This window comes from Amblyraja radiata, chromosome 17 (assembly GCF_010909765.2).
Source record: "Amblyraja radiata isolate CabotCenter1 chromosome 17, sAmbRad1.1.pri, whole genome shotgun sequence".
Classification (NCBI taxonomy): domain Eukaryota; kingdom Metazoa; phylum Chordata; class Chondrichthyes; order Rajiformes; family Rajidae; genus Amblyraja; species Amblyraja radiata.
This window is the reverse complement of record NC_045972.1, coordinates 48,345,302-48,371,740: the sequence shown is the minus strand read 5'-3', so window position 1 is coordinate 48,371,740 and position 26,439 is coordinate 48,345,302. Positions and strand designations below refer to the sequence as shown.

General features: G+C 43.3%; 1 protein-coding gene across 1 annotated transcript in view; it reads left to right on the top strand.

Moving 5' to 3' along the window:
• The first annotated feature begins 2,787 nt into the window (after positions 1-2,787).
• tdrd12 (tudor domain containing 12) overlaps positions 2,788-26,439 on the top strand; it is a 96,603-nt gene continuing 72,951 nt past the window's right edge. Inside the window, exons 1-9 of the mRNA XM_033036483.1 lie at positions 2,788-2,840; positions 5,598-5,653; positions 7,685-7,849; positions 11,368-11,504; positions 13,579-13,698; positions 15,653-15,708; positions 19,153-19,238; positions 23,367-23,565; positions 25,731-25,905. Of these exons, the coding sequence (XP_032892374.1) occupies positions 5,630-5,653; positions 7,685-7,849; positions 11,368-11,504; positions 13,579-13,698; positions 15,653-15,708; positions 19,153-19,238; positions 23,367-23,565; positions 25,731-25,905 (962 nt within the window). The 5' untranslated portion in view covers positions 2,788-2,840; positions 5,598-5,629. The remainder of the gene's footprint in view (positions 2,841-5,597; positions 5,654-7,684; positions 7,850-11,367; positions 11,505-13,578; positions 13,699-15,652; positions 15,709-19,152; positions 19,239-23,366; positions 23,566-25,730; positions 25,906-26,439) is intronic.

The window sequence follows — 26,439 nt, the reverse complement described above, 5'->3', positions numbered from 1 at the left end:
AGTGATTGGTAGGCCTCTGGGGAGTGTTGTAGAGCAGAGGGATCCAGGAGTGCAGGTGCATGGTTCCTTGAAGGTGGAGTCGCAGATGGACAGGGTGATCAAAAAGGTGTTTGGCACATTGTCCTTCATCAGTCAGAGTTTTGAGTATAGAAGTTGGGAGGTCATGTTGTAGTTTTGTAAGACATTGATGAGGCCACATTTAGAGTATTGTGTTCAGTTGTGGGCAGCATGTTATAGAAAGGACGATGTCAAGCTGGAAAGGGTACAGAGAAGATTTACAAGGATGTTGCCAGGGCTAGAGGGTCTGAGCTATAAGGATAGGTGGAGTCGGCCGAGACTCAAGAGGATGAGGGGTGATCTTATTGAGGTGTATAGAATCATGAGAGGAATAGATCGGGTAGATGCACAGTCTCTTGCCCAGAGTAGATGCATCGAGGACGAGAGGACATAGGTGTAAGGTGAAGGGGAAAAGATTTAATAGAAATCTCAGGGGTAACTTTTTCACACAAACGGTGGTGGGTGTATGGAACAAGCTGCCAGAGGAGGTATATGAGGCAGGGACTATCCCAACTTTTCCCCAGTCTGGGGAAAAAGCAATTATCAGTGTCAAAATATAAACCTTGCCCTTAGAGAGTGTTATCATATGAATTTATGTACACTCAGCTACATGTATCATTTGCAAATAACCGTTCATTGCCCATGCAATTGTGTTAACATTGCAGGGTGGTAAATTGAAAAGGGTGCAAATCAATTACTGCAAATAAGTACAACAGTTGCAATTTACCAGTGTTACATCTATTTGCAAAGATTTCCAAAAGTCTGCAAATTCTTTCAGAAGAAGTTAAAAGGGGTATATTTAATGTAATCCCATTCATAAATTTCAACGATACAAATTGTCACTTTTATTTAATACCAACATAAAATACTGGATTCAAGACTGCAACATTCCCCCATTCTGGGCTCCTACATGCTGAAGGGATTATGGTTTTATGTATTAGATGGTACCTTCAATCTTTTGGAAAGTGGCCATTTGCTGCAACAGTCGGACCACAGGAATGCCAGGCCTTGCTTGCCACTCGGTTCATTTAAAGGTGAAGTGCGCATTCGTGATTTTGTCCGGATTAAAGGAGGCACCAGACCATCAATTGCCATAAAAATCGGTGGTTATCCTGTGCCTCAATTCATGGTGAATATACTCTTTCTTTTTAAAAAAATTTATTAGACTGTTTTTCCAAAAAACAAAAACAAAACAAAACAAAAAAACAAAGCAAAAAGAATAATGATAAACATAACAATGATATTGATACATAGGGATCAGGATTACATTAATAACAGGTATAACCTAAATATTAGTCCAGTGTCAAAATACACATTGAATATAGACCTCCCGGTCTCTCTGTGAATATAGTTAAATGTTTAAAAGAAAACTTATATATGTAGAAGAAAAAAAAACAAAGATAAAAAGAAACATAGAAAATAGTAGGCCATTCGGCCCTTCGAGCCTGCACCGCCATTCAATATGATCGTGGCTGATCATCCAACTCAGTATCCTGTACCTGCCTTCTCTCCATACACCCTGATCCCTTTAGCCACAAGGGCCACATCTAACTCCCTCTTAAATATAGCCAATGAACTGGCCTCATCTACCTTCTGTGGAAGAGAGTTCCAGAGATTCACCACTCTGTGTGAAAAATGTTTTCCTCATCTCGGTCCTAAAGGATTTCCCCTTTATTCTTAAACTGTGACCCCTTGTCCTGGACTTCCCCAACGTCGGGAACAATCTTCCTGCATCTAGCCTGTCCAACTCCTTAAGAATTTTGTAAGTTTCCATAAGATCCCCCCTCAATCTCCTAAATTCTAGCGAGTACAAGCCGAGTCTATCCAGTCTTTCTTCATATGAAAGTCCTGACATCCCAGGAATCAGTCTGGTGAACCTTCTCTGTACTCCCTCTACGGCAAGAATGTCTTTCCTCAGATTAGGAGACCAAAACTGTACGCAATGCTCCAGGTGTGGTCTCAGCAAGACCCTGTACAACTGCAGTAGAACCTCCCTGCTCTTATACTCAAATCCTTTTGCTACACTCAAGTCATTTTGCGTGTCATAACCTTAAAATTGCTTGAAAAGTTTTTGAATTGGTTTCAACTGGTATAAAACAATATATTTTTTAAATAAAGTGACGTTCACAATATGACCAATGCACTGCTAGCCAGAGGAAACCAGAGCTGAAGATTAAGAAAATAGATGGTACACAAAAATGCTGGAGAAACTCAGCGGGTTCAGCAGCATCTATGGAACGAAGGAAATAGGGAGCGTTTCGGGCCGAAACCCTTCTTCAGAAAATAGATGCCCACTGACTGAAGTTGTGGAGATTATTTTTGAAATACTGAGGGAAAAAAGTAAATGATTCGAAGACCGCAAATGATAGAATCTTGACTGAAACCAAGGGTTGGAAGTAGTTATCAGTACGGATGAATCACAACAAACCTGACACTTAGCTCTTCACCCCCACTGACACTGCGCGAGGCCTGGAGCCCGGGACGGACACGGGCACTCACACTCACTGCGCGAGGCCTGGAGCCCGGGACGGACACGGACACTCACACTCACTGCGCGAGGGGAGGGCGGGAGAGGGAGCCTCGCAGCTGCGCATGCGCCGGGAGCGCGTGCAGCGGGGCGGTTACCGCCTGAACCAACAACCGGTCTGTACCGGTCACTCAGCGCTGCCCGTCCCGGCGTGTACCGGTCTGTGCGGCGTGTACTGGTGTATACCGGCGTGTACTGGTCTATACCGGCGTGTACTGGTCTATACCGACCGGCCACCGACGGCGCCGGTTGTCAGGTGGGTGTCGGATGAAGACGCGACGTTGCCGGTGAACGGGACAACGAGATGAACCGTAGTGTCCATGCTGGCTGGGGCGGAGGCGCTGCCGTCGTGTAAAGGCGGGGGCGGTGTACAGGGGAGCCAGTGTACAGACAGCCCGGTGTACAGGAGGGGCGGTGTACAGGGGAGCCAGTGTACAGACAGCCCGGTGTACAGGGGAGCCCGGTGTACAGGAGGGGCGGTGTACAGGGGAGCCAGTGTACAGACAGCCCGGTGTACAGGAGGGGCGGTGTACAGGGGGGGGCGGTGTACAGGGGAGCCCGGTGTACAGGAGGGCCGGTGTACAGGGGAGCCCGGTGTACAGGAGGGCCGGTGTACAGGGGAGCCCGGTGTACAGGAGGGGCGGTGTACAGGGGGGGGCGGTGTACAGGGGAGCCCGGTGTACAGACAGCCCGGTGTACAGGGGAGCCCGGTGTACAGGAGGGCCGGTGTACAGCGGGCCCGGTGTACAGGGGAGCCCGGTGTACAGGAGGGGCGGTGTACAGGGGAGCCCGGTGTACAGGAGGGCCGGTGTACAGGGGAGCCCGGTGTACAGGAGGGGCGGTGTACAGCGGGCCCGGTGTACAGGGGAGCCCGGTGTACAGGAGGGGCGGTGTACAGGAGGGGCGGTGTACAGGGGAGCCCGGTGTACAGGGGAGCCCGGTGTACAGACAGCCCGGTGTACAGGGGAGCCAGTGTACAGACAGCCCGGTGTACAGGAGGGCTGGTGTACAGGGGAGCCCGGTGTACAGGGGAGCCCGGTGTACAGGAGGGGCGGTGTACAGGGGAGCCAGTGTACAGGAGGGGCGGTGTACAGGAGGGGCGGTGTACAGGGGAGCCCGGTGTACAAGAGGGGCGGTGTACAGGGGAGCCAGTGTACAGGAGGGGCGGTGTACAGGGGAGCCCGGTGTACAGGAGGGGTGGTGTACAGGGGGGCCCGCCCGGTGTACAGGGGAGCCCGGTGTACAGGGGGTCCGGTGTACAGACAACCCGGTGTACAGGGGGTCTGGTGTACAGACAGCCCGGTGTACAGGGGGTCCGGTGTACAGGGGAGCCAGTGTACAGGAGGGGCGGTGTACAGCGGGCCCGGTGTACAGGGGGTCCGGTGTACATGGGAGCTCGGTGTACAGGGGAGCCCGGTGTACAGGGGGTCCGGTGTACAGACAACCCGGTGTACAGGGGGTCTGGTGTACAGAGGAGCCCGGTGTACATGGGGGGCGGTGTACAGTGGCCCGGTGTACAGGGGGGGCGGTGTACAGGTGAGCCCGGTGTACATGGGGGGGGGGGGGGCGGTGTACAGTGGAGCCAGTATACGGGGGGGCGGGGGGGGGGGCGGTGTATGTTTCTCCACTGTGACAGTTGGATCTTAACTGATGCTGCAAGCACACACAATACAATGATGATGGCAGCCCACTGATCTTCTAAGACTAAAAGTTGCTCTTCCAGTTAAAGTCATTGTGCCACACTATTTACAAAAAAAACATGCTGGAAATGCTCAACACGCATCATCTGTGCAGGTAGAACCGGGTGAAGGTTTCAGTTCAATGACCCTTCAGATTTCCACCACCTGGAGCTTTGATTTTCATATACCACACTACTTTTCTTATTTGTTTAGTATACAGTAGGTAAATGTATTTACATGCATGCAATTACAATACACAATGCAATTACAGATTAAATTGCAACACCATTCTTATCACATTTTAATTGGGATCAACAAGAAACAAATAAACGAACTGAAAGATTATATTGCAGCGAGGAGTCAGTATTCTGCAGTGTAGATCACTATCATCTATTGTTGTTGAAAGGAGACTTCCAAGCAAATAAATCTATTTGCAAGACATTAATCATGTACGTGCTCTTGTCGATGTTCCCCTTTATAATAAGGATCTATGCTCCTCCACTCACTGTGCGAAATGACAACAACTAGAACCTTCTGAGGCACATTTTTCAATTCAATATCCTATTTACTTAAATTTTGCATAATATCATAAAGAAACATGATTGTGAAGTTATTCCCCAAACTATTATACAATTTTTAGAAGTGCCACTTTCTGAATCTTTGTTGAAAATGCTGGTGCAAATGCAGGGTTTCTTCGCTCAGTCTGAAGAAGAGTCCTAACCTGAAACATCGCCAGTATTTTCCCTCCACAGATGTTGCCTAACCCACCGAGTTCCTCCAGCAATTTTTACTCTAGATTCCATCATCTTTTTGTCTTCATGGTTTATTTCTGTTTTCACCTGAGACATGCACATTCCTATATCACAATGGAAACTAAACACAAGGAAGCATTGTAAGTCTACAGAGAATGGCAATAATTTAGCTTGAACAACGCACTGCTGAGATTTTTGAGTGAAGCAATGAACTCAAATTTTAATTTGGCTTCTAAATTCTAAATTATGGGTTTCTTCTGATGAGGTGCAGAACTGCTGCAAGGCAGAATATGGCAGGAATAAGATCTGGACAGTGCTTAGCAGATTCAAATCCCATTTCAAAAAATACCTTGTCAGCTAATTGGAAGTGTTCTATAGATCATAAATTGAATCCCCTTAGTCCGGTTTGTTTTGGCATTTAATATAAAGAAAAATAACTGCCTCGTGTCTCTTGCATTGCAGCCTGTTTCTTTACTGACAACTGCACTATCAGAGAGCTATTTCACTTACCCTGTTTAATTGTTTTTCTAACATTTTTAAGAGAGAAAATGTAATAAACTGATTTTTGTTTTCTCAAAACAGGATTACTGAGAATTTGTACTGTTAAACAGAAGATGATACAAATTGTCATTATAAAGGTAACCAGAAAAATTGTGTATATTTTATTAATTCCTTCTTTTTATGAAAATTTAGATTTAATTTTGGTTCAATGGATCAGACTGAAATTTATTTTAGAATTGAATTTTCAACCTGCCAAAGATGCTGGAACAGATTAATCATTCAACCCATGTATACATATTGGTGTGCCAAAATTGCAACCTTCGATTGTCTTTTGATAACTCTGAATAGTTTTTACGAGTTAAGTAATAAATACAGAATATAAATATATGGGAATCATTGTTATGATGTTGATATATTTCAGGCACGTGCCGTGAGTAATTAGTCAGGGAAGGCAGTCAGTATCTTTGGTCAGTCGGCTTAAAAAAAAATCTTGAAAACCGTGCATGCGCAGATTGTTCTCTTGACTTTTATAAAGTAATTTGTTTTCTAAAGTATTTAAAAACATATAGCTCAAAGAAATTTACTTACCACATTCTATTTGTTGAAATACAACAGCATATCCACTATTTCCTGCTGTATCAAGCTGTTTTAAATGTTCTAATTATTTTTGTTCCTTTGCACTGTTGAAGTTCTTTAAGTTCCGGTGTTTGTCTGCCATTTTTTATTATTTTGGTCTTTTCCTCATAAGATTGCTTAGAGAAACTCTTAAGATAATCACTATCCATCTTTGAAAAACCCACCAAGAAACTTGCGCTGCGCAGTGCGCTGCGCAGCACATGCACGCAGTCCACAGTGTAAAGGCAGAATTTCAGCTGCCTTTTTCGACCGTTGCCGCTGATGACTTGAAACAGCGTCGACGGCACGTGAGTAGCACATACTTCCGTGTGCTAAATGTACTGTGGATGAAAGGCACGGGAGAATTATGCCTACCTAAGAGATCGATCTCTTAGATAGGCATAATTCTCTCATGCCTTTCATCGATCTCTTAGGTAAGCATAATTCTCCCGTGCCTTTATTATTTATATTTAATAATTACCATTTTATAATTTTATTCAGGGTAGGCACTGCCTCCCTTGCCTACCCTGACAGCATGTGCCTGATATATTTCTATTATTTCTAATAACTAATGCACTGCCTTGGCTAATTTATTTGTCAAACAAGCACCCCAGGCACAAAACCTTGCCATTGAGGTGCTTATTTTGAGTAATTGTACTTGCTTAACCACAAACTTCAATCTTAAATGCTGTGGGCAAATTAATTTAATGTTTGGAAATTATTTGTATATCAATATCATAATTCCCTATTTATATTCCTGATGGTACACATCTCTGATAATAAAGTTGATGCAAGGATGTAACTGGAATAATTAGGGTCAGCGATAATAATTCCTTTATGATGTTTGAATGTAGGGAGAATTGTTGTTAATGCAGTTGTAACCATTGTTTTAAAACACTTTGCTGTAGACTAATGACGTGAGATTCCCATCCCCTTTATTTCTCCAGTGTTTTCTGTTTAACAATAATAATTCTAAAATAATTGTAAACATTTCATCCCTGTCTATGGACACCTCCTCTCCCCCCCTCTCTCTACTCGAATAAAAACAGAGAGAAGTGGTAGGAGCTATTAAACAACGTTTTCTTATTTCTCTTTGAATCCTCACAGTTTTGAATAAGCTTTCACGATGTAGAACCTCATCAAATGCATACTGGAATAGTAGATATTCTATGAAAATTAATCAGCCCAATATAGGCAGAATTTCAACAACTCCTCAATTGCTGAAAACATTTTTAAAGTATATTCATCTTTACTCCCTAAATTCACTTTTTATAATTCTACAATCTCATAAAATAGGTATAAGGAGTGACAGCACTCAACATCGATTGTGATCTCTGCTCAACAAAAGCAAATAATTTAGCTAAATTGAACTGTTCAAATGAAGAAGTATATACGTTGGTCCTAAATTACTTAATCTACTGGTGAGAGAAGAGTGTACGGTTGTGATGTACACCCAAAGGCAGTTTGTTTTGATTAACTCCATTTCTTTTGTTTGAAGTTGATAACTTCCACCACACACTTGATGTTAAAATACAAACTTTGTGTGTGCTTAGGTGGAGGATTCTGGCTGTTTCTGGGGGAGAATACCACATGGCTTCAGTGATCTGGCTGAAAATGAAAATCAGTATGAAAGATTAGAAGCAAAGATGAACCAGCTGTACCATAGGAGCCATGAGGAATTAGAAGAAATTAAACTTCCTGTTCTAGAACAAGGCCAGGTAATAATTAATTACATGAAAACTTCAGGAAATGAAATCCACATTATTCCCGCTTTCATTCCTACTTCCCGATGGTGTGGGGCCCAGGTGTCTGTGGGCCTGGCTGTTACCGCCATCCCTCGAGGTAGTACTCTTCTGCAGCAGACCAGAGGGCCGCACCTGAAATGCTCAGGCCTTTTGACAGTCTGGACCTTTGATCTGCTGGAGGCTTCTGATTGGAAAGATTTAATTGCTTACATTTTTTAGAAGATTTCTCAGACTCTAAGGCAGCTGATTTGTAAAGAGTACACCTTGACTTTTCAAATTCTTGTATTCTAACCAGCGAAAGTTAGAAACTGTTGCATTGCTTCTTAGTCTGGTGATATAACATATGAAATACTTTAATGTTTAATTGTGTTTATAATTAAATAAAATTCTGGTCTCGTTTTAATTCCAACAATTTAAATATGTAGCTATTTGAGTCATAGAGTCATCCCTGCTGACCACTTTTTGTATCTGAGCTAGTCCCATTTGCCTTACATTTGGCCCGTATTCCTCTTAACGCTTTCCTTTCCATCCACCTGTCTGAAAGATCACTATTGCACCCACCTCTACAGCTTCCTGTTACCACTACCCCCTGTGTGAAAAAATTTCCACTCGGGTTTCTTTTAAATCCTTCCCCAGTCAAGTTAAACATAAGCCCTCTAGTTCTGGACTTGCAGTGGCTTGCAAAAGTATTCATACCCCTTGAACTTTTCCACATTTTGTCACGTTACAACCACAAACGTAAATGTATTTTATTGGGATTTTATGTGATAGACAAACACAAAGTGGCGCATAATTGTGAAGTGGAAGGAAAATGATACATGGTTTTCAATTTTTTTTACAAATAAAAAACTGAAAGGTGTGGCGTGCAAAAGTATTCAGCCCCCTTTACTCTGATACCCCTAAATAAAATCCAGTGCAACCAATTGCATTCAGAAGTCACCTAATTAGTAAATAGAATCCACTTGTGTGTAATCTAATCTCAGTATAAATACAGCTGTTCTGTGAAGGCCTCAGAGGTTTGTTAGAGAACATTAGTGAACAAATAGCACCATGAAGCCCAAGGAACACACCAGACAGGTCAGGGATAAAGTTGTGGAGAAGTTTAAAGCAGGGTTAGGTTATAAAAAAATATCCCAAGCTTTGAACATCTCACGGAGCACTGTTCAATCCATCTTCCGAAAATGGAAAGAGTATGGCACAACTGCAAACCTACCAAGACATGGCCGTCCACCTAAACTGACAGGCCGGGCAAGGAGAGCATTGATCAGAGAAGCAGCCAAGAGGCCCATGGTAACTCTGGAGGAGCTGCAGAGATCCACAGCTCAGGTGGGAGAATCTGTCCACAGGACAACTATTAGTCGTGCACTCCACAAATCGGGCCTTTATGGAAGAGTGGCAAGAAGAAAGCCATTGTTGAAAAAAAGCCATAAGAAGTCCCATTTGCAGTTTGCCACAAGCCATGTGGGGGACACAGCAAACATGTGGAGGAAGGTGCTCTGGTCAGATGAGACCAAAATTGAAGTTTTTGGCCTAAATGCAAAACGCTATTTGTGGCGGAAAACTAACACTGCACATCACCCTGAACACACCATCCCCACTGTGAAACATGGTGGTGGCAGCATCATGCTGTGGGGATGCTTTTCTTCAGCAGGGACAGGGAAGCTGGTCAGAGTTGATGGGAAGATGGATGGAGCCAAATACAGGGCAATCTAGGAAGAAAACCTATTAGAGTCTGCAAAAGACTTGAGACTGGGGCGGAGGTTCACCTTCCAGCAGGACAACGACCTTAAACATACAGCTACAATGGAATGGTTTAGATCAAAGCATATTCATGTGTTAGAATGGCCCAGTCAAAGTCCAGACCTAAATCCAATTGAGAATATCTGGCAAGACTTGAAAATTGGTGTTCACAGACGCTCTCCATCCAATCTGACTGAGCTTGAGCTATTTTGCAAAGAAGAATGGGCAAACATTTCAGTCTCTAGATGTGCAAAGCTGGTAGAGACATACCCCAAAAGACTTGCAGCGAAAGGTGGTTCTACAAAGTATTGACTCAGGGGGGCTGAATACTTTTGCACGCCACACTTTTCAGTTTTTTATTTGTAAAAAAATTTGAAAACCATGTATCATTTTCCTCCACTTCACAATTATGCACCACTTTGTGTTGGTCTATCACATAAAATCCCAATAAAATACATTTACGTTTGCGTTGTAACGTGACAAAATGTGGAAAAGTTCAAGGGGTATGAAAACTTTTGCAAGCCACTGTATCTCCCCTGAGGAAAAGACTGACCATTCATCTTACCAATGATTTTGCATACCTCTCTTCAGCCTTCAGGCTCCTCTGTTCCAGGGGAAAATGTCCCTGCCTATGCAGCATCTGCTTATCACAGAAGTCCTCGAGTCCTGATAATATCCTGTAAATCAATTTGTTATACGATAATTTTCCCGAACAGTCTGACCCATCGCGCTGTGGCCAAGGCACTATGTTTAAAGCCCATAGCCCTGTGGCGGTAGCGCTATATTTAGATCCCATAGCGCTGCAGCCGACAGCGCTTTGCTTAAATTCCCACGCGTTAAGCTGACAGCGCTCTGTTTAAACCTTTGGGTGCCAAACCTGCAGCGCTGTGTGTATTACTTTTACGTGCCAAGTCTGTAGCACTGTATGTATTGATTTATGCGCAAATCTGTAGCACTGTGTATTGCTCTATGCGGCAGTCTGCAGCTGAACGTCCTTTGTTCCCAAAGGGGGGAGAGGGCTTGCTGGGATGCATTGGTTATAGTTTGAATTTGGGAGCAGCGCTATTGGCCAGGACATACCGGCGGTTATTTTAAAACCTGATTTCTTACCTGTATAAAGGCAGGCGCCAGTAAGCCAGAAGTTAGTTTTTATGTATGAGAGGGGTTCACCGACGGGCAGAATCCTGATCAGCGCCGCGGATGGAGGCAGAGCGAGAGACGTGTGCCGTTGTAAAACGAACCCCGCGCATACTAAGACAAGTATTATTTTTGCTCTCTCTCTTGCCAATAAATCTGATGTGTTCATGTACAAGAGGGGTTCACCGATGGCCTGAGTCACGATCAGCGCTGAGGACGGAGGCAGAGACAGAGAGAGGGGTGTGCTGTTGTAAAACGACCCTGCGCATACCGAGACAAGTAGTGTTTTTTGTCCTCTCTTGCCAATAAATGTGATTTGTAACTAAACAGACAAATTAGCCTTTTTCTGTTCTACTAGTCAGATCCATGAACCTGTTCCCTTGTAACATTATTCTACACCTTTTCCAGTTTAATGACATCCTTCATATAGCAGACTGACCAGAATTTCTACCAATACTCCAAATGTGGTCTCACCAACTTCTCGTACAACTGTAGCATGGAGTCCCAACTCCTGCACTCAATCCCCTTACTGATGAAGGGATTTGTAGGATCTAAACAATGTAATGGTCTTCATATCTCATGCGATTGGTTAATGATTGTGTGTTTTGTTGCAGATCTGTGCTATTTATTGCCATGAACTCCGTTGCTGGTGCAGGGCAGTTCTGGAATCTCTTGTACCAAGTGGAAACAGTTACCTTGCAGAATGTTTCCTAGTTGACCATGCAAAGCACATTTTGGTGAAGGCAAAAGAGTAAGGATTTAACTCTGCCTCCATCACGGAGTTACCAACAGTTCTACTTTAGAAGTATAAATTAAAAATAGTCTGTGCCGTTGTCAATTAGCATTGTGTGGCCTTGAGATCACAGTTGAACATGTTGAATTGAGGGAAGGGAGTGGTGGAGGGGTGATCTCTAAAGATTACAGGATGCCCTTGAAGCTTTAGTAACATATAATCTAGTTACAAGTTTGCAAATAAGGTAAACATAAATAAAATAAACTATACCTGCACATTGGAGGTAAGACAGTTAGCTTTCCATGGCAATCCCTGGAACCTCCTAAGAGAACCCTTTGATATCACCAACACTTATGAGGAAGCACATGTTCTACAGAGTGAGCAAGTGCGGCTTTCATTTTTTTCTGTAAAGGCTTACATATACTCTCTGCATGTGCTATTGTATGTTCACTTGTGACATATTGCTGGGTGGAACATTTAGGCTATCAGTTTACCATAAAGGACTGTGCAGCATTAGGCAACAGCTTAATTTTTACATTCCATTTAAATCAATTTTAGATTTTTAAATGTCAAAATTGTAGAGAAACAACTGCTGCAGATATAAATTTATTCTATTTGATGGGAAGTATGCAAAAATTATAATTGATGTAGAGAGACATATTAAACTATTTTTATTGCTGGACGACCATGGTAGATGTTTGTAAAATGGGTAATGGTTGGCATCATGTGATATAAAAACTTTTCAGCACAGAGTATAATTATTATGAATGAACTCTACCTGTAAGCAATCAAAGCTTTCAGATATGAATTAAGTAAACACTTGAGGGATACACAACAGAGACTGCAGATGCAGGAGTTCAGAGCACAAAACAAGCTGCTAGAGGGACTCCGTGGGTCAGGCAGCATCTGCAAGAAAATGGATGATTGAGACCCTTTGGTCAAAAAAGGTAAAGGGGAGGTAGGTAGTATAAAGAGGTGAGGGGTTGAACAAAGGCTGGCAAGTGATAGAGGTGGATCCAGGTGAGGAAGGTTTGTTTGATAGATAGGGGAGAGAAGCATGGAGATGGTGACAGAACTGGGATGTGCTAGATTTCTTGTTTTCAAGAGAGAGTTAGATTTAGCTCTTAGGGCTAAGGGAATCAGGGATATGGGGGAAAAGCCGGAACGGGGTACTGATTTTAGATGATCATATTGAATGGCGGTGCTGGCTCGAAGGGACGAATGGCCTACTCTTGCACCTATTTTCTATGTGATAAAAGGCTGCAAATGATGGAATATGATAAGGAAGGTGAGGTGGGCAGATGGGGAACGGGGTGAGGGGAGCGTGTGGTTGATGGGTACGTGGAATGGGTAAAAAGAAACTTGGTGAAAGGTGTGTTTGCGGCAAAGAAACACAGACATGGCAGGAGACCTGTGTGAAAAGGGGGCAGAGAGGGATCAAGGGGAAACGCTTGCCTAAAATTAAGAGAATTTCATGTAAATGGTGTTTGGTTTGTTTGTAGACTACTGAGAAACCTGAGGAAAATAATTTGTAGAGTTACGCGCAAAGAATGGTGGAATGCAATTGATTGGTCTACAAGCAATCGGCATGCACCGGTGGCCACTATCTGTGTTTGTAGAAATTGGATCTTTTAATTTTTGCTTAATTAGATCAAAATACGCTCTTGGAAATATCTTTGGATGTTTTGGACTAAACGAAAGAGATACGTTCTGAATATTGATTATCCTAAAACCCAGTTTCCAGGAAATCTGCATCAGTGGGGTCATACTTTTCTTTTAGCTATGTCTTTATTTGAGACTCTCCTACAAGTGAAAACACCTCAACACTGTCAGAACAACAGCCTTTCAAATGTCCATATTATTATAACCAGTTAGTTCTGAGCTTTGAGAAGAAGTAAAGATTAAGATCGTCCACAATTCTATGCTTTTCCTTAGATGTAGTAAATAAATGCATACATTTATGATAATTATTTTCTTTGATAAGCAAATCCTCTTTAAAAACACCATTGGACTTGCTTTAAATGATCGTGTATGTGTTGTGTTTTTGTTTCCCATCGTTACGATTACCATGAGGTTCAATGTTTCTCTTTAGTGTTCGAAGGGCAGTTGATACTTTTTGGAAGTTACCATATCGAGCAAAAAAGTTCAATTTATTTGGCATACAGCCAATGACATTGAATTTTAATGTTTGCGAGGAGAAAGCAATTATTGGGTAAGTGTGAATGTTCCAAAATATTCATTGCACTTTTGTCTGAAACTTTGATAATGTCGCCAAATCTGATTTCATGCGTACATGTCTGGCAGGAATGAGGCAATCAGTTAATTAATCCCTTTCACCCTTTTTGTAAAGACAGTTGATCATCACTATTTGAAGATGATCATAGCCCATATATATGTTTTGTAGAGATACAGCATGTGTTGGCCCACCAAAGCCATCTGTCCATCGATTACCCACTCACACTAGTTCTATGTTATTTCACTTTCTCATTTGTTTTTCAGTGTAAATCGAATTTCACTGTACCTCTGACAATAAACTGACCTTGAAACCTTGTTCTCCACACACTAGGGCAATTTTACAAACGCCCAATTAATCTACAAACCTGTACGGCTTTGGGATGTGGGATGAAGCCTGAGCACCTGGTTTTAGGGACCACAGTGATATAGCTGGTAGAACTGCTGCCTCACAGCGCCTCAGTTTGTTCTTGATATTGGGTGCTGTCTGTGTGGAGTTTGCACGTTCTCCTTGTGACCGCGTGGAGAAACAACGGAGAAAATAAAAGGAAAAATGCAGCCATGCTGAAGATTAAGTATAATAGAAACATAGAAAATAGGTGCAGATTTGGTCCTTCGAGCCTGCACCGCCATTCATTGTGATCATGGCTGATCATCCACAATCAGTAACCCGTGCCTGCCTTCTTCCCATATCCCTTGATTCCGCTAGCTCCTAGTGCTCTATCTAACTCTCTTTTAAATTCATCCAGTGAATTGGCCTCTACTGCCTTCTGTGACAGAGAATTCCACAAATTCACAACTCTGGGTGAAAATGATAATTATTTTGAAAATAATCAAAATTATTCTGAAGCAAGATAAATCAAATCAGTATTGGTAAAGAAGAAACATCTGTTGAGCTGGGCATTCGGTGATGTCCCCCAGATATGCTCATTAACTCCAACATCTACAGTTTCCTAGTGATGTGAGGATGGTCAGAAAGAAATGTGTCAGATAGAAATTGAGTGTTAACAACATCAGCAGCTAGGTGTGTGAGAGTAGAGGAGAAGGAAGTGTGGATGTAGTCAAGAATTATTGAAAGTTAAAAGTCATGCAATTCTGAAGGAAGATAGAGTCTGAGAGTGATACAGTGTGGAAACAGGCCCTTTGGCCCAACTTACCCACACCGGCCAACATGTCCCAGCTACACTAGTCACACTTGCCAGCATTTGGTCCACGTCCCTCCAAGCCTGTCCTATCCATGTACCTGTCTAACTGCTTCTTAAATGTTGGGATGGTCCCTGCCTCAACTACCTGCTCTATCAGCTTGTTCCATACATCCACCACCCTTTGTGTGAAAAAGGTGTATGATTTAAAATCTTTGACATCAGCCAAATGGGGTGGAACCCTTTAATGCCAAAGCAAGCTACTACCATGTGGGAAATCTTGGAACTTATGTATGCAACAATGTGTGAGCGAGCATTGTGTATTATGGAACCAGTGTCTTCTATGTGTGATATGTGATGGGACTTAGTCTTGCATGCGAAGAGAGCATAACAATAAGAAAACTGAAGGAAGCGGGAGTAATGTTTTTTGCAGGATTTAGCCCATGAATTGAATTATTTGTGTTTACAAGATTATCAAATAATTAGCACTTGTCAGGGACTTGTATGGTAATGATTTACCATGTCACTTCAAGACAGAGTTCCTATTGCTAACTATATGTTAAATTAGAATAATTTTATTTTGCGTTATTTGAATTTTTTCAATTATCTTTACTTTTATACTAAAACGTTATATACTATATACTAAATCCATTTCACATGTTACTTCTGAAATCTATAATTCTCTATATACAAAAAACTATTTAGGCAACTTGATTAAATTGGCTATTTTCTCTCAAAACCTTTTATACTCTGCCCTCTATTTTATAAATTCTTTTTTTCTTAACTTTGCAGTCCAGCAAAAAGATGGGATAGCGCTGCAATACAGTATTTCCAAAAATTGTCTCAAGGTATGTGTTTTTTGTTTGTTTTATAATATGCGAGTTCGGTATTCTGATAAACGCAAGGAATCATGGGATTTGTCAAATGTCATTCAGGCGAAAAAAGCTAATGCAGCGCTGTATAAACTGTATGAAGTGTTAACTATTCTACCAAGGAATTAATCTAGAATTCTCTAGAAACTAAATAGTTTCCTTTCTTGTCCTGCTGTTCACACACTGCGTACACAGTCCCAGTTCTAGTTCAGTTCATTAATCTGCAATTATGAGATATTCAAAAAGTTAAAGAACTTATTATTTTCATTTAATCCTTAATGTGTTTGCTACTGGAATAAGAAAATATTACTTGTGTTTGAAACATTTTCTTATCTTTATTCATAATTTATGTGTAAAAATATATTTAATCTGGGGCAGGCAGCGACTGTATCAGTGTGATGTGGGCTGGTGCTTTACCTACAGGCGGTGTGAGTGTTCCGTTAAGGCAGGGGTCGGCAACCTACGACCCACGGGACGGATCCGCCCCGTAACCCAAAATCATCCGGCCCGCAGGCGTATTTTTTTAGTGACTAGAATGTTGTTCTTGCCTTCAGTGGGACCTTGCCCAGAGTTGTCCCAGTGCTCGGGCAAGGCAGCTCTCCGGGACGGTTTTGACTTGGATGGTTTTACATTGTGAAGTTCACTGTGCCTGAGTTATTGATCAGAGTGAACACCCGCTCCTGTGGACACGTTTCACTGTGGAGTCTATCACAGACGGATTCCACCGCCTGTTCGCCAATAATTGGATCGATCTCCAGTACCAGTGGCCGCGGATCTATCAGCGTGTGTTCTTTCCGAACTGAACTCACTGTGGAATTAATCCATTAACTGAGCCACTCTGCTGCCGGATCCTAAGTTGTCCCTGCCTTCCCTCTGGAATCCTCCTCGTCCCCGTCAGAGGCCGAGTTCCCAGAGTCCTGGTTAAACGCTGCCGGTCACGGTTAAGTCAGCGAAACCAGCTCCATCAGAGACTGCGGGCAGGATTAACGAAAGAAAGGACCATTCCGCCTTTCTTCATTCCGCCATAAGCGAGTTCGGTATTCCGAAAAATGCAAGGAATCATGGGATTTGTCAAAGGTTACTTGCAATAAACACCCCCAGCAACTGTGCCACCGCATGCACACAGACCCGCACCCATCCGCCAAACCGCCACTGGACTGTTCTCCCCCCAGCGCCCCATCCCCGTCCAAGAGCGGCCGGAGATGCCCGGTGACCCTGGACCAACGGGACACCAGCCCGCCGCAGCGGCGGCTCAGGCCCACAACCAGCACGGAGAAGAAGCGCCAACTCCAGCCTAACTGCCCGTCCCGCTGGGCCAACTGACAGCCCTGGACTGATGGGACACCAGCCCGGAGCAGTGGAGCTAGCGCTTCTTCTCCGCGCCGGCTACAAGCCCGGGTCGCCAACGCAACGGGCCGGCACCCCGCCAGTCCAGGGCCTCCGGTCAACCCGGCGGAACAGGCAGAGCCGGCTGCAAGCCCGGGCCGGTGCCCCGCCTGCCCAGGGCCACCCCGGACATCCCCAGCCGCCCCCGGACAGGGACGGTCCAGCAGCAACTCAACAGCGCCTGCAGCGCCGGAGACCCAGGCCCGATCCTGACCACAGACGAAACGCAGGTCAGCACCCATGCAGCAACACAGACACAGAGAATGTTTATTGCGAGTGACCCATGACCTGGGTCAATAACCAAACTCGCTTATTGTAGCGGGTGGCTGTTTGTGAGGTGTGTGAAAGAGAGAGAGTGGAGGAGTGTGGGGCGAGATTTAATTTCCAGCAGCATGTAAATGATGGACCCACAAGGGTTGACACTGCAACGGCAGTAGCAAGAGCGAGAGTCTGTTTCTACAGTTTGTTTATTTTCAGCTGAGTTAAAAAAAGAAAACACAAACTTCCCGAATGATCACCGCACTTACTGCCAATGTTCTACATACTGCCATTGATAAAATTACATTACTATACCTCAAAGAGTGAACAAATCCAAATATATCACAGAAAACTGTAAATGTTTGTTTGCCGAAGTTCTTACCAGGCACACCAATAACTGCAATGAGTGTATAACTGTTATACCAGTGTCTCAAACTAACTGCTATGTTTAGTAGACATAATATTGCTTAAAGCAAAGTTATGCCTACTGAAATAGCAGTTAGATTGAGATACTGGTATAACAGTTATACGCTCCGAAGCATAAAGCGATAAAACACCGAAGCAAAAAGCAATAAAACCAACAAAATCATCGTAGTTTAGTACAAATGAACCATAAATACACCTAGTTAATAGTTTTGAAAACAGTATTTTCTTACCTCGAAGGAGCAAAACTGGAAAATACGGATGAAACGCAGGTCTGCATACAGGCAGCAGCTCATCTGGCGAGAATGTTTATCGCGAATGGTCTATGACCTGGGCATGCGCAGTTGAAATACGGAACTTGCTTATTCAAAACTATTAAAACACGAGATCCTTAACAGAGAGCACACATTCTAATTGAGTACTTAACCTAATGTTGGTGATCCAGGCAAACAAACTTTGATTTAAACATAGAGCCGTACAGGAGGTGTTCAAAAGGGAACTGCAGATGCTGGAATATCGAAGGTACACAAAATTGCTGGGGAAACTCATAGAGCATAGAGCCGTACAGGAACACATTTCCCTGCATATTCATATGGCTATCTAATAGCTTCTTAAATGCCATTATCTTATGTGCTTACACCACCGAGCAGTGCGATCCAGACACCCACAAATCTCTATTTAAAAAAGAATATTTCCTTTAAACTTTTTCTCACCGACCATATAGCTATGCTCCCTAGGTCTGACTATCTATGTCTCTCCGAATGTTAAATACTTCCATCAGGCATCCCCTCAATTTCCAGCCTCCAGAGAAAATAATCCAAGAATATCCAACCTCTACTTATAGCTCATATCCTCAGATCTAGGCAGCATTCTAGTAATGTGAAGGAACTGCAGATGCTGGTTTATACTGAAGATAAATGGTTTATACTGAAGTTATATGGTTATACTGAAGATAGACACAAAATGCTGGAGTAACTGAACAGGTCAGGTAGCATCTCTGGAGAAAAGGAATAGGTGACGTTTCAGGTCGAAACCTTTCTGCTGCCTGACCCACTGAGTTACTCCAGCATTTTGTGTCTATCTTCAGCATTCTAGTAAACCTCTTCCGCACCCACTGCAAAACCTCCACATCCCTGCTGTAAGGGGGTGATCAGAACTGCGGACAATACTTCTATTTGTAATATTTGCAAGCCTATTTGTAATATTTGCAAGCCTATTTGTAATCCTAAATTTTATTTTTATAAATTAACTTGGCTTCACTGCTTTAGTCCATCATACAATATGCATAATTTTGAAACTGACTGTTGTGGGAATTTTATGATATGATTTCCCTTATTGTGTCTGTAACAACAGAATCTCAGACTGCTGAAGCAAAATTAAAAGATTTTGCTGGGGATACCATTGCAGTTCAACTATATCTCACTCTGAAAGATGAAAAGGTAACTGTTAATTAGTACAACTGGATACAGATTATACAAGTGAATATGGATTAAAACTATTATCTTTACTTAACCATTTCTACTTATTTTGGACAAGCTTTCATTGTTGGTATCCCATTTTAATAACATTTTGCACTGTTCTATAAATGCTGAAATTCTATCATTCTTAAGGCAATGGTCCCAACTGTTTATATCAGACCACTGGTACACAAACTACCTGCATTGTTTTGTAGGCTCTGGAAGGTAGTTGATATTTAAGCAATTGATCTGAGAAATAAAAACAGAAAATGCTTGGATTTGCTTAATAAGTGAAGTAGTATTTGTGCAGAGGAACAGTTAATATTTTAGGTTTCAACCTGTAAACAGAATTTAATCTAAAAGTGCAGATATAGAGAAATATCAAATAGCATTTGTAACAAGTGCAGGTCGCATTCAATGATAAATTATCCCTGTTGATTATCTCAATCTCAATAGGATTTTCATTGCCAAATTCTCTATTCTTAGAGATCTTTGAGATTGAAATTGAGCAAGATCTAATTTCAAAAATGTTGAAGATATTACTCAGTAACTGGGTCTCACTTCCTGACTGACCAAAGCTTTTCCAGGATGTATGATTCTTTTGGAATAGTTTTCTTTTGTCTGTGCAGTTCTAGCAGCTCTCGAATAAAACAGGGTGGCGCCAATGCAGTGATTGCTTCGCCAGCAGCTGTTAGTCCTTTCACCCTTTTTGTTATTTTTTGTGCGTCTAAATGTATGTTTTAATGTTTCTTATTATGTCTTATGTGGGGGGGTGGTCGGGGGATCAGGGGGAAACCGTTTTTCAGTTGCTTACCTGGATGGAGATGCGTCTTTTCTATGTCGCATCTTGCCCCCATCCCCCCCCCCCTCGCGGAGTGGATTGGCCTGGCCTTTCCTACCGGAGAGCAGCCAGAGCTTCAGCAGCAGCACAGCACTGAATTGACATTTCGGAGTGAGGCAATGCCTTGCCAGGGATCGCCAGCGTTGGAGGTCCGGAGTGTTGGGCCTGCTGACTTTAACATCGTGGAGCTGTGGTCTACGGAGCTTTTAGCCGCGGGGGCTGACTTTAACATCGCGGAGGTCTGGGATCTTTTGCCGAGGATTGCCAGTGTTGGAGCTCGGCCTGTTGACTTTTAACATCGGAAGCCGCGGTCTCCGGTAGGAAGCGGCCGATTCGGAAACTCCAAGGCGCTGAGTGTTTTCTGCTCCGTTCCGACGTCGGAGTTCCGATCATCCTGGCGAGAGGGCCTGTACATCGGGTCGTCCGTAGCGGCGACTGTGGAGGGTTCAAAGGCTCCGACCTCGGGTGAACAAAGAGGAAGATGACTGAACTTTATTGCCTTCCACCACAGTGTGAAGCGTTGATTCCCCTGTGGTGGATGTTTATATTAAACACTATTGTGTATTGTGTTCTCTTTATTCGTATGGCTGTATGGTAACTCAAATTTCACTTTATCAATTGGTGCATGTGACAATAAATGTGAACTTGAGCTTGAACTAAAACGAACACTATGCAAGATAAAACAACCTGCTTGATTAGAACACTAGCCGCCATTTTGAACATCAATAGACAATAGGTGCAGGAGTAGGCAATTCGGCCCTTCGAGCCAGCACCGCCATTCAATGTGATCATGGCTGATCATCCCCAATCAGTACCCCGTTCCTGCCTTCTCCCCATATCTCCTGACTCTGCTATTTTTAAGAGCCCTATCTAGCTCTCTTTTGAAAGCATCCAGAGGACCTGCCTCCACTGCCCTCTGAGGCAGAGAATTCCACAGATACACAACTCTGTGAGAAAAAGTGTTTCCTCGTCTCCGTTCTAAATGGCTTACCCCTTATTCTTAAACTGTGGTCCCTGGTTCTGGACTCCCCCAACATCGGGAACATGTTTCCTGCCTCTAGCGTGTCCAAACCCTTAACATTCTTATATGTTATCCCTTTTCATCCTTCTAAACTCCAGAGTGTACAAGCTCAGCCGCTCCATTCTCTCAGCATATGACAGTCCCGCCATCCCAGGAATTACCCTTGTAAACCTACGCTGCTCTCCCTCAATCGCAAGAATGTCTTTCCTCAAATTAGGGGACCAAAACTGCATACAATACTCCAGGTGTGGTCTCACTAAGGCCCTGTACAACTGCAGAAGGACCTCTTTGCTCCTATACTCGACTCCTTGTTATAAAGGCCAACATGCCATTCGCTTTCTTCACTGCCTGCTGTACCTGCATGCTTACTTTCATAGACTGATGAACAAGGACCCCCAGATCCCGTTGTACTTCCCCTTTTCCCAACTTAACGCCATTTAGATCTGCCTTCCTGCTTTTGCTACCAAAGTGGATAACTTCACATTTATCCACATTAAACTTCATCTGCCATGCATCTGCCCACTCCCCCAACCTGTCCAAGTCACCCTGCATTCTCATAGCATCCTCCTCACAGTTCACACTGCCACCCAGCTTTGTGTCATCTGCAAATTTGCTAATGTTACTTTGAATCCCTTCATCTAAATCATTGATGTATATTGTAAATAGCTGCGGTCCCAGCACCGAGCATTGCGGTACCCCACTAGTCACTGCCTGCCATTCTGAAAGGGACCCGTTAATCCCTGCTCTTTGTTTCCTGTCTGCCAACCTATTTTCTATCCGTCAGCATTCTACCCCCAATACCATGTGCCCTAATTTTGCTCACTAATCTCCTATGTGGGACCTTATCAAATGCTTTCTGAAAGTCCAGCTATACTACATCCACTGTCTCTCCCTTGTCCATTTTCCTAGTTACATCCTCAAAAAATTCCAGAAGATTAGTCAAGCATGATTTCCCCTTCGTAAATCCATGCTGACTCGGACCGATCCTGTTACTGCTATCCAAATGTGCGGATATTTCATCTTTTATAATTGACTCCAGCATCTTCCCCACCACTGATGTCAGGCTAACTGGTCTATAATTCCCTTTCTCTCTCCCGTCTTTCTTAAAAAGTGGGATAACATTAGCTACCCACCAATCCACAGGAACTGATCCTCAGTCTATAGAGCATTGGAAAATTATCACCAATGCATCCACAATTTCTAGAGCCACTTCCTTAAGTACCCTGGGATGCAGACCATCAGGCCCTGGGGATTTATCAGCCTTCAGTCCCATCAGTCTATCCAACACTATTTCCTGCCTAATGTGGATTTCCTTCAGTTCCTCCGTCACCCCAGATCCGCTGGCCACTACTATATCAGGAAGATTGTTTGTGTCCTCCTTAGTGAAGACAGATCCAAAGTACCTGTTCAACTCATCTGCCATTTCCTTGTTCCCCATAATAAATTCACCTTTGGTCTTAACTAATTTTTTCCTCTTCACATACCTAAAGAAGCGTTTACTATCCTCCTTTATATTCTTGGCTAGCTTACTTTCGTACCTCATCTTTTCTCCCCGTTTTGTCTTTTTAGTTATCTTCTGTTGCTCTTTAAACATTACCCAATCCTCTTGCTTCCCGCTCATCCTTGCTATGTTGTACTTCTCTTTTATTTTTATACTGTCCCTGACGTCCCTTGTCAGCCACGGTCGCCCCTTACTCCCCTTGGAATCTTTCTTCCTCCAAGGAATGTATTGATCCTGCACCTTCTGTATTATTCCTAGAAATACCTGCCATTGTTGTTCCACTGTCATCCCTGCTAGGGTATCATTCCAGTCAACTTTGGCCAGCTCCTCCCTCATGGCCCCATAGTCCCCTTTATTCAACTGTAACACTGACACCTCCGATCTACCCTGCTCCCTCTCCAATTGTAGATTAAACGTGACCATATTATGGTCACTACCTCCTAATGCCTCCCCATTAACCTCAACCATTGATTTCTTTGTGTCTGATGTGAACATATAATTACGTTATTCACCTAAGTCACTCTGATAGAGTTTCTTAAATTTACACCATTATAAAAGTACGAGAGAAACAGTTGCAAAGTCTGAGCATTTGTAAATTACCAGGCAATGGAAACTATTTTGGAAATATCATTGTTAATATTTTTTTTTGCTGGGTGAAATCATGGAGCTTCCTGTATAAAAGAACTGGGTGTGCCAAAATTCTTGAACACTAGCTTTTTTTGACAACATAAAATTTCCTTTCTGTAGGTGTGTTTGAATGATGACTTAGTGGCAAAAATGTTTGCACATTACATTTCACCAAAGAAGCAAAATCTAGCAGAAAGCCAGACATCATCGGCATTGTGCAGGAAGAAAGAAACACCAGTGAAAAACAATGTTGATTATAAAACGTTAGCCCTTTGGTCTGAAATTCTGGAAGGGTCTACAATAGAGGAACAAAGTCAAGGTAGGAACTGCCATTTGATGACTTAATCATGTTTTTCTTGATTTCTGGAATGGGAACAAACATTTTTTTAATAGTTTTAAAATTGAAATTTAAGGTATTTCTAGGATATCGCATTTTCTTCATCGGTCACTTGGTACCTGGACCTCAATTGTAATTGTTTCTGTATGACCTGCTTGGTAACTGGTATGATACGGGGCCAGTATGAGGCATTAATTTATGTATTGTATGTTCTTGTTTTAATACTTTATGTGGTAATCTCTCTTATTTTATTTTTAATAATAATAATAATACATTTTATTTGTATAGCGCTTTTCAAGGACTCAAAGTCAAGAACAAAACAAAATAGAGCAGTGAGACAGAGATGCAAAGGGGAGGGGGACATGGGACTAAGGGTATGCGGAGGTGAAGAGATGGGTCTTGAGGTGGGACTGGAAGATGGTGAGGGACTCAGAAGTTCGGATCAATTGTGGGAGGGAGTTCCAGAGCCTGGGAGCTGCCCTGGAGAAGGCTCTGTCTCCAAAAGTGCAGAGGTTGGATTTCAGAATGGAGAGGAGACTGGCTGAAATGCATCTGAGGGACCGTGAGGGTTGGTAGGGGGAGAGGAGGTCAGTGCGATAAGTTGGGGCCAAGTGGTTGAGGGCTTTGTAGGTGAGGACCAGGATTTTGTAGATGATCCGGTGGGAAATGGGAAGCCAGTGAAGTTCTTTGAGGACTTGGGTGATGTGGTGCCAGGATTTGGTGTGGCGAAATGAGTCGGGCGGCTGCATTCTGGACCAGTTGGTGTCGGTTGATGTTGCTGGAATTCGTGCCAAAGAGAAGAGAGTTACAGTAGTCCAGTCGGGAGGAGATGAAGGCATGGATGAGTCTTTCAGCAGCGGGGGGTGTGAGAGAGGGTCTGATTTTGGCAATGTTGCGGAGGTGAAAAAATGATGTTTTGACAACATGGCGGATGTGAGGCTCAAGGGAGAGGGTTGAGTTAAAGATCACGCCAAGGTTGCGGGCCTGAGGAGATGGGGAGACAGTGGTGCCGTCAATAGTGAGAGTGGGGTTGTTAATTTTGGTAAGTGTTGATTTGGAGCCAATGAGGAGAAATTCTGTTTTGTTACTGTTTAATTTAAGGAAGTTGAGTTGCATCCAAGATTTGATGGCTGACAGGCAGGAGTTGATATGGGAGAGAGGGGGGTGGTGGGGGGACTTGGTGCTGAGATAGATCTGGGTGTCATCAGCATAGCAATGGAAGTCCAGTTTGAAGTGACGGAGTATATGACCAAGGGGGAGGATGTAGATGATGAAGAGGAGGGGACCGAGAACAGAGCCTTGGGGAACACCTTGAGTGACAGTGGCTGTAGCAGAGGTGTGGATATGGAGAGAGATGAAGTGGGATCGGTTGGAAAGGTAGGAACGGAGCCAGCTGAGTGCAGAACCTTCAATGCCAAGGTCTTTAAGTCTGGTAAGCAGGATAATAATAATAATAAATTTTATTTATGGGCGCCTTTCAAGAGTCTCAAGGACACCTTACAAAAATTGAGCATGTAGAGGAAAAACATGTAAGGGGAATGAAATAAATAGTAGAGACATGACTAGTACACAAAGTAAAGACAGAATTCAATACAAAACACAGTATGAGGCAATTAATGCACAGATGAAAAGGGACGGGGACGTGGGGCTAAGGATAGGCAGAGGTGAAGAGATGGGTCTTGAAGCGGGACTGGAAGATGGTGAGGGACACGGAATTGCGGATCAGTTGGGGGAGGGTGTTCCAGAGCCTGGGAGCTGCCCTGGAGTAGGCTCTGTCCCCAAAACTGCGGAGGTTGGACTTGTGGATGGAGAGGAGACCGGCTGATGTGGATCTGAGGGACCGTGAGGGTTGGTAGGGGGAGAGGAGGTCAATGAGATATGGGGGGGTATCGAAGGCCGCACTCAGGTCGTTTCGGGATGAGACTTTTGTCCATATAGGGCAATTATTTTCCTTCATCTGAACTAGGTTGAGTGACGGCATTGATATATATACTGTATGTCAACGCAGAATCTGTAGTAATGGAGTTATAGGCAAATGCTCTCAAATGGAGGTGAACTCTCGAACAAACGCTCATGACAAGATTTACCATTACCAAATAATTCTATATTCACAGTAACCCTTATTTGTTTCCTACATTTTTCTACAGGTTTTTCAGGCCAGGAATCAGATGTTCAATGTCAACAAGGCCAAGAAAGAAATGTATCTTGTGAACACATGAGTAAACAAACCAGTAAGACACCCTCATTGTCGCATCACCCAACATCAGCAGAGCCTCTCCAAGCAATCTTCCTATCAGAAATGCATTCAGATGAGAAGATGAGGTATGTGATATACCGTATGAATAAGTTCCTAGGTGCTAGGAGCAGAATTAGGCCATTTGACCCATCGTGTCTACTCCGCCATTCAGTCATGGCTGATCTTTCCCTCTCAACCCCATTCTCCTGCTTTCTCCCTGTAACCTTTGACACCCTCACTAATCAAGTCAATCTGCTTTAAAAATATCCAAAGATTTGGCCTGAATTCTACAGACACATCACTCTTTGGATAAAGAAATTCCTCTCCTTTCTAAAGATACATCCTCTTATTCTGAGGCTGTGGCCTCTGTTCCTAGACTCACCCACTAGTGAACACATCCTTCTTCCATGTCCACTCTTATCAGGCCTTTCATTATTTGGTAAGTTTTAATGAGTCTCCCCAATTCAATTCAGCTTTCCTTTCTTGAAAATAAACATTATACAAGTCTGAAGAAGGGTCGCAACCCGAAACGTCGCCCATTCCTTCTCTCCCGAGATGCTGCCTGTCCCGCTGAGTTACTCCAGCATTTTGTGTCTACCTTCGATTTTAACCAGCATCTG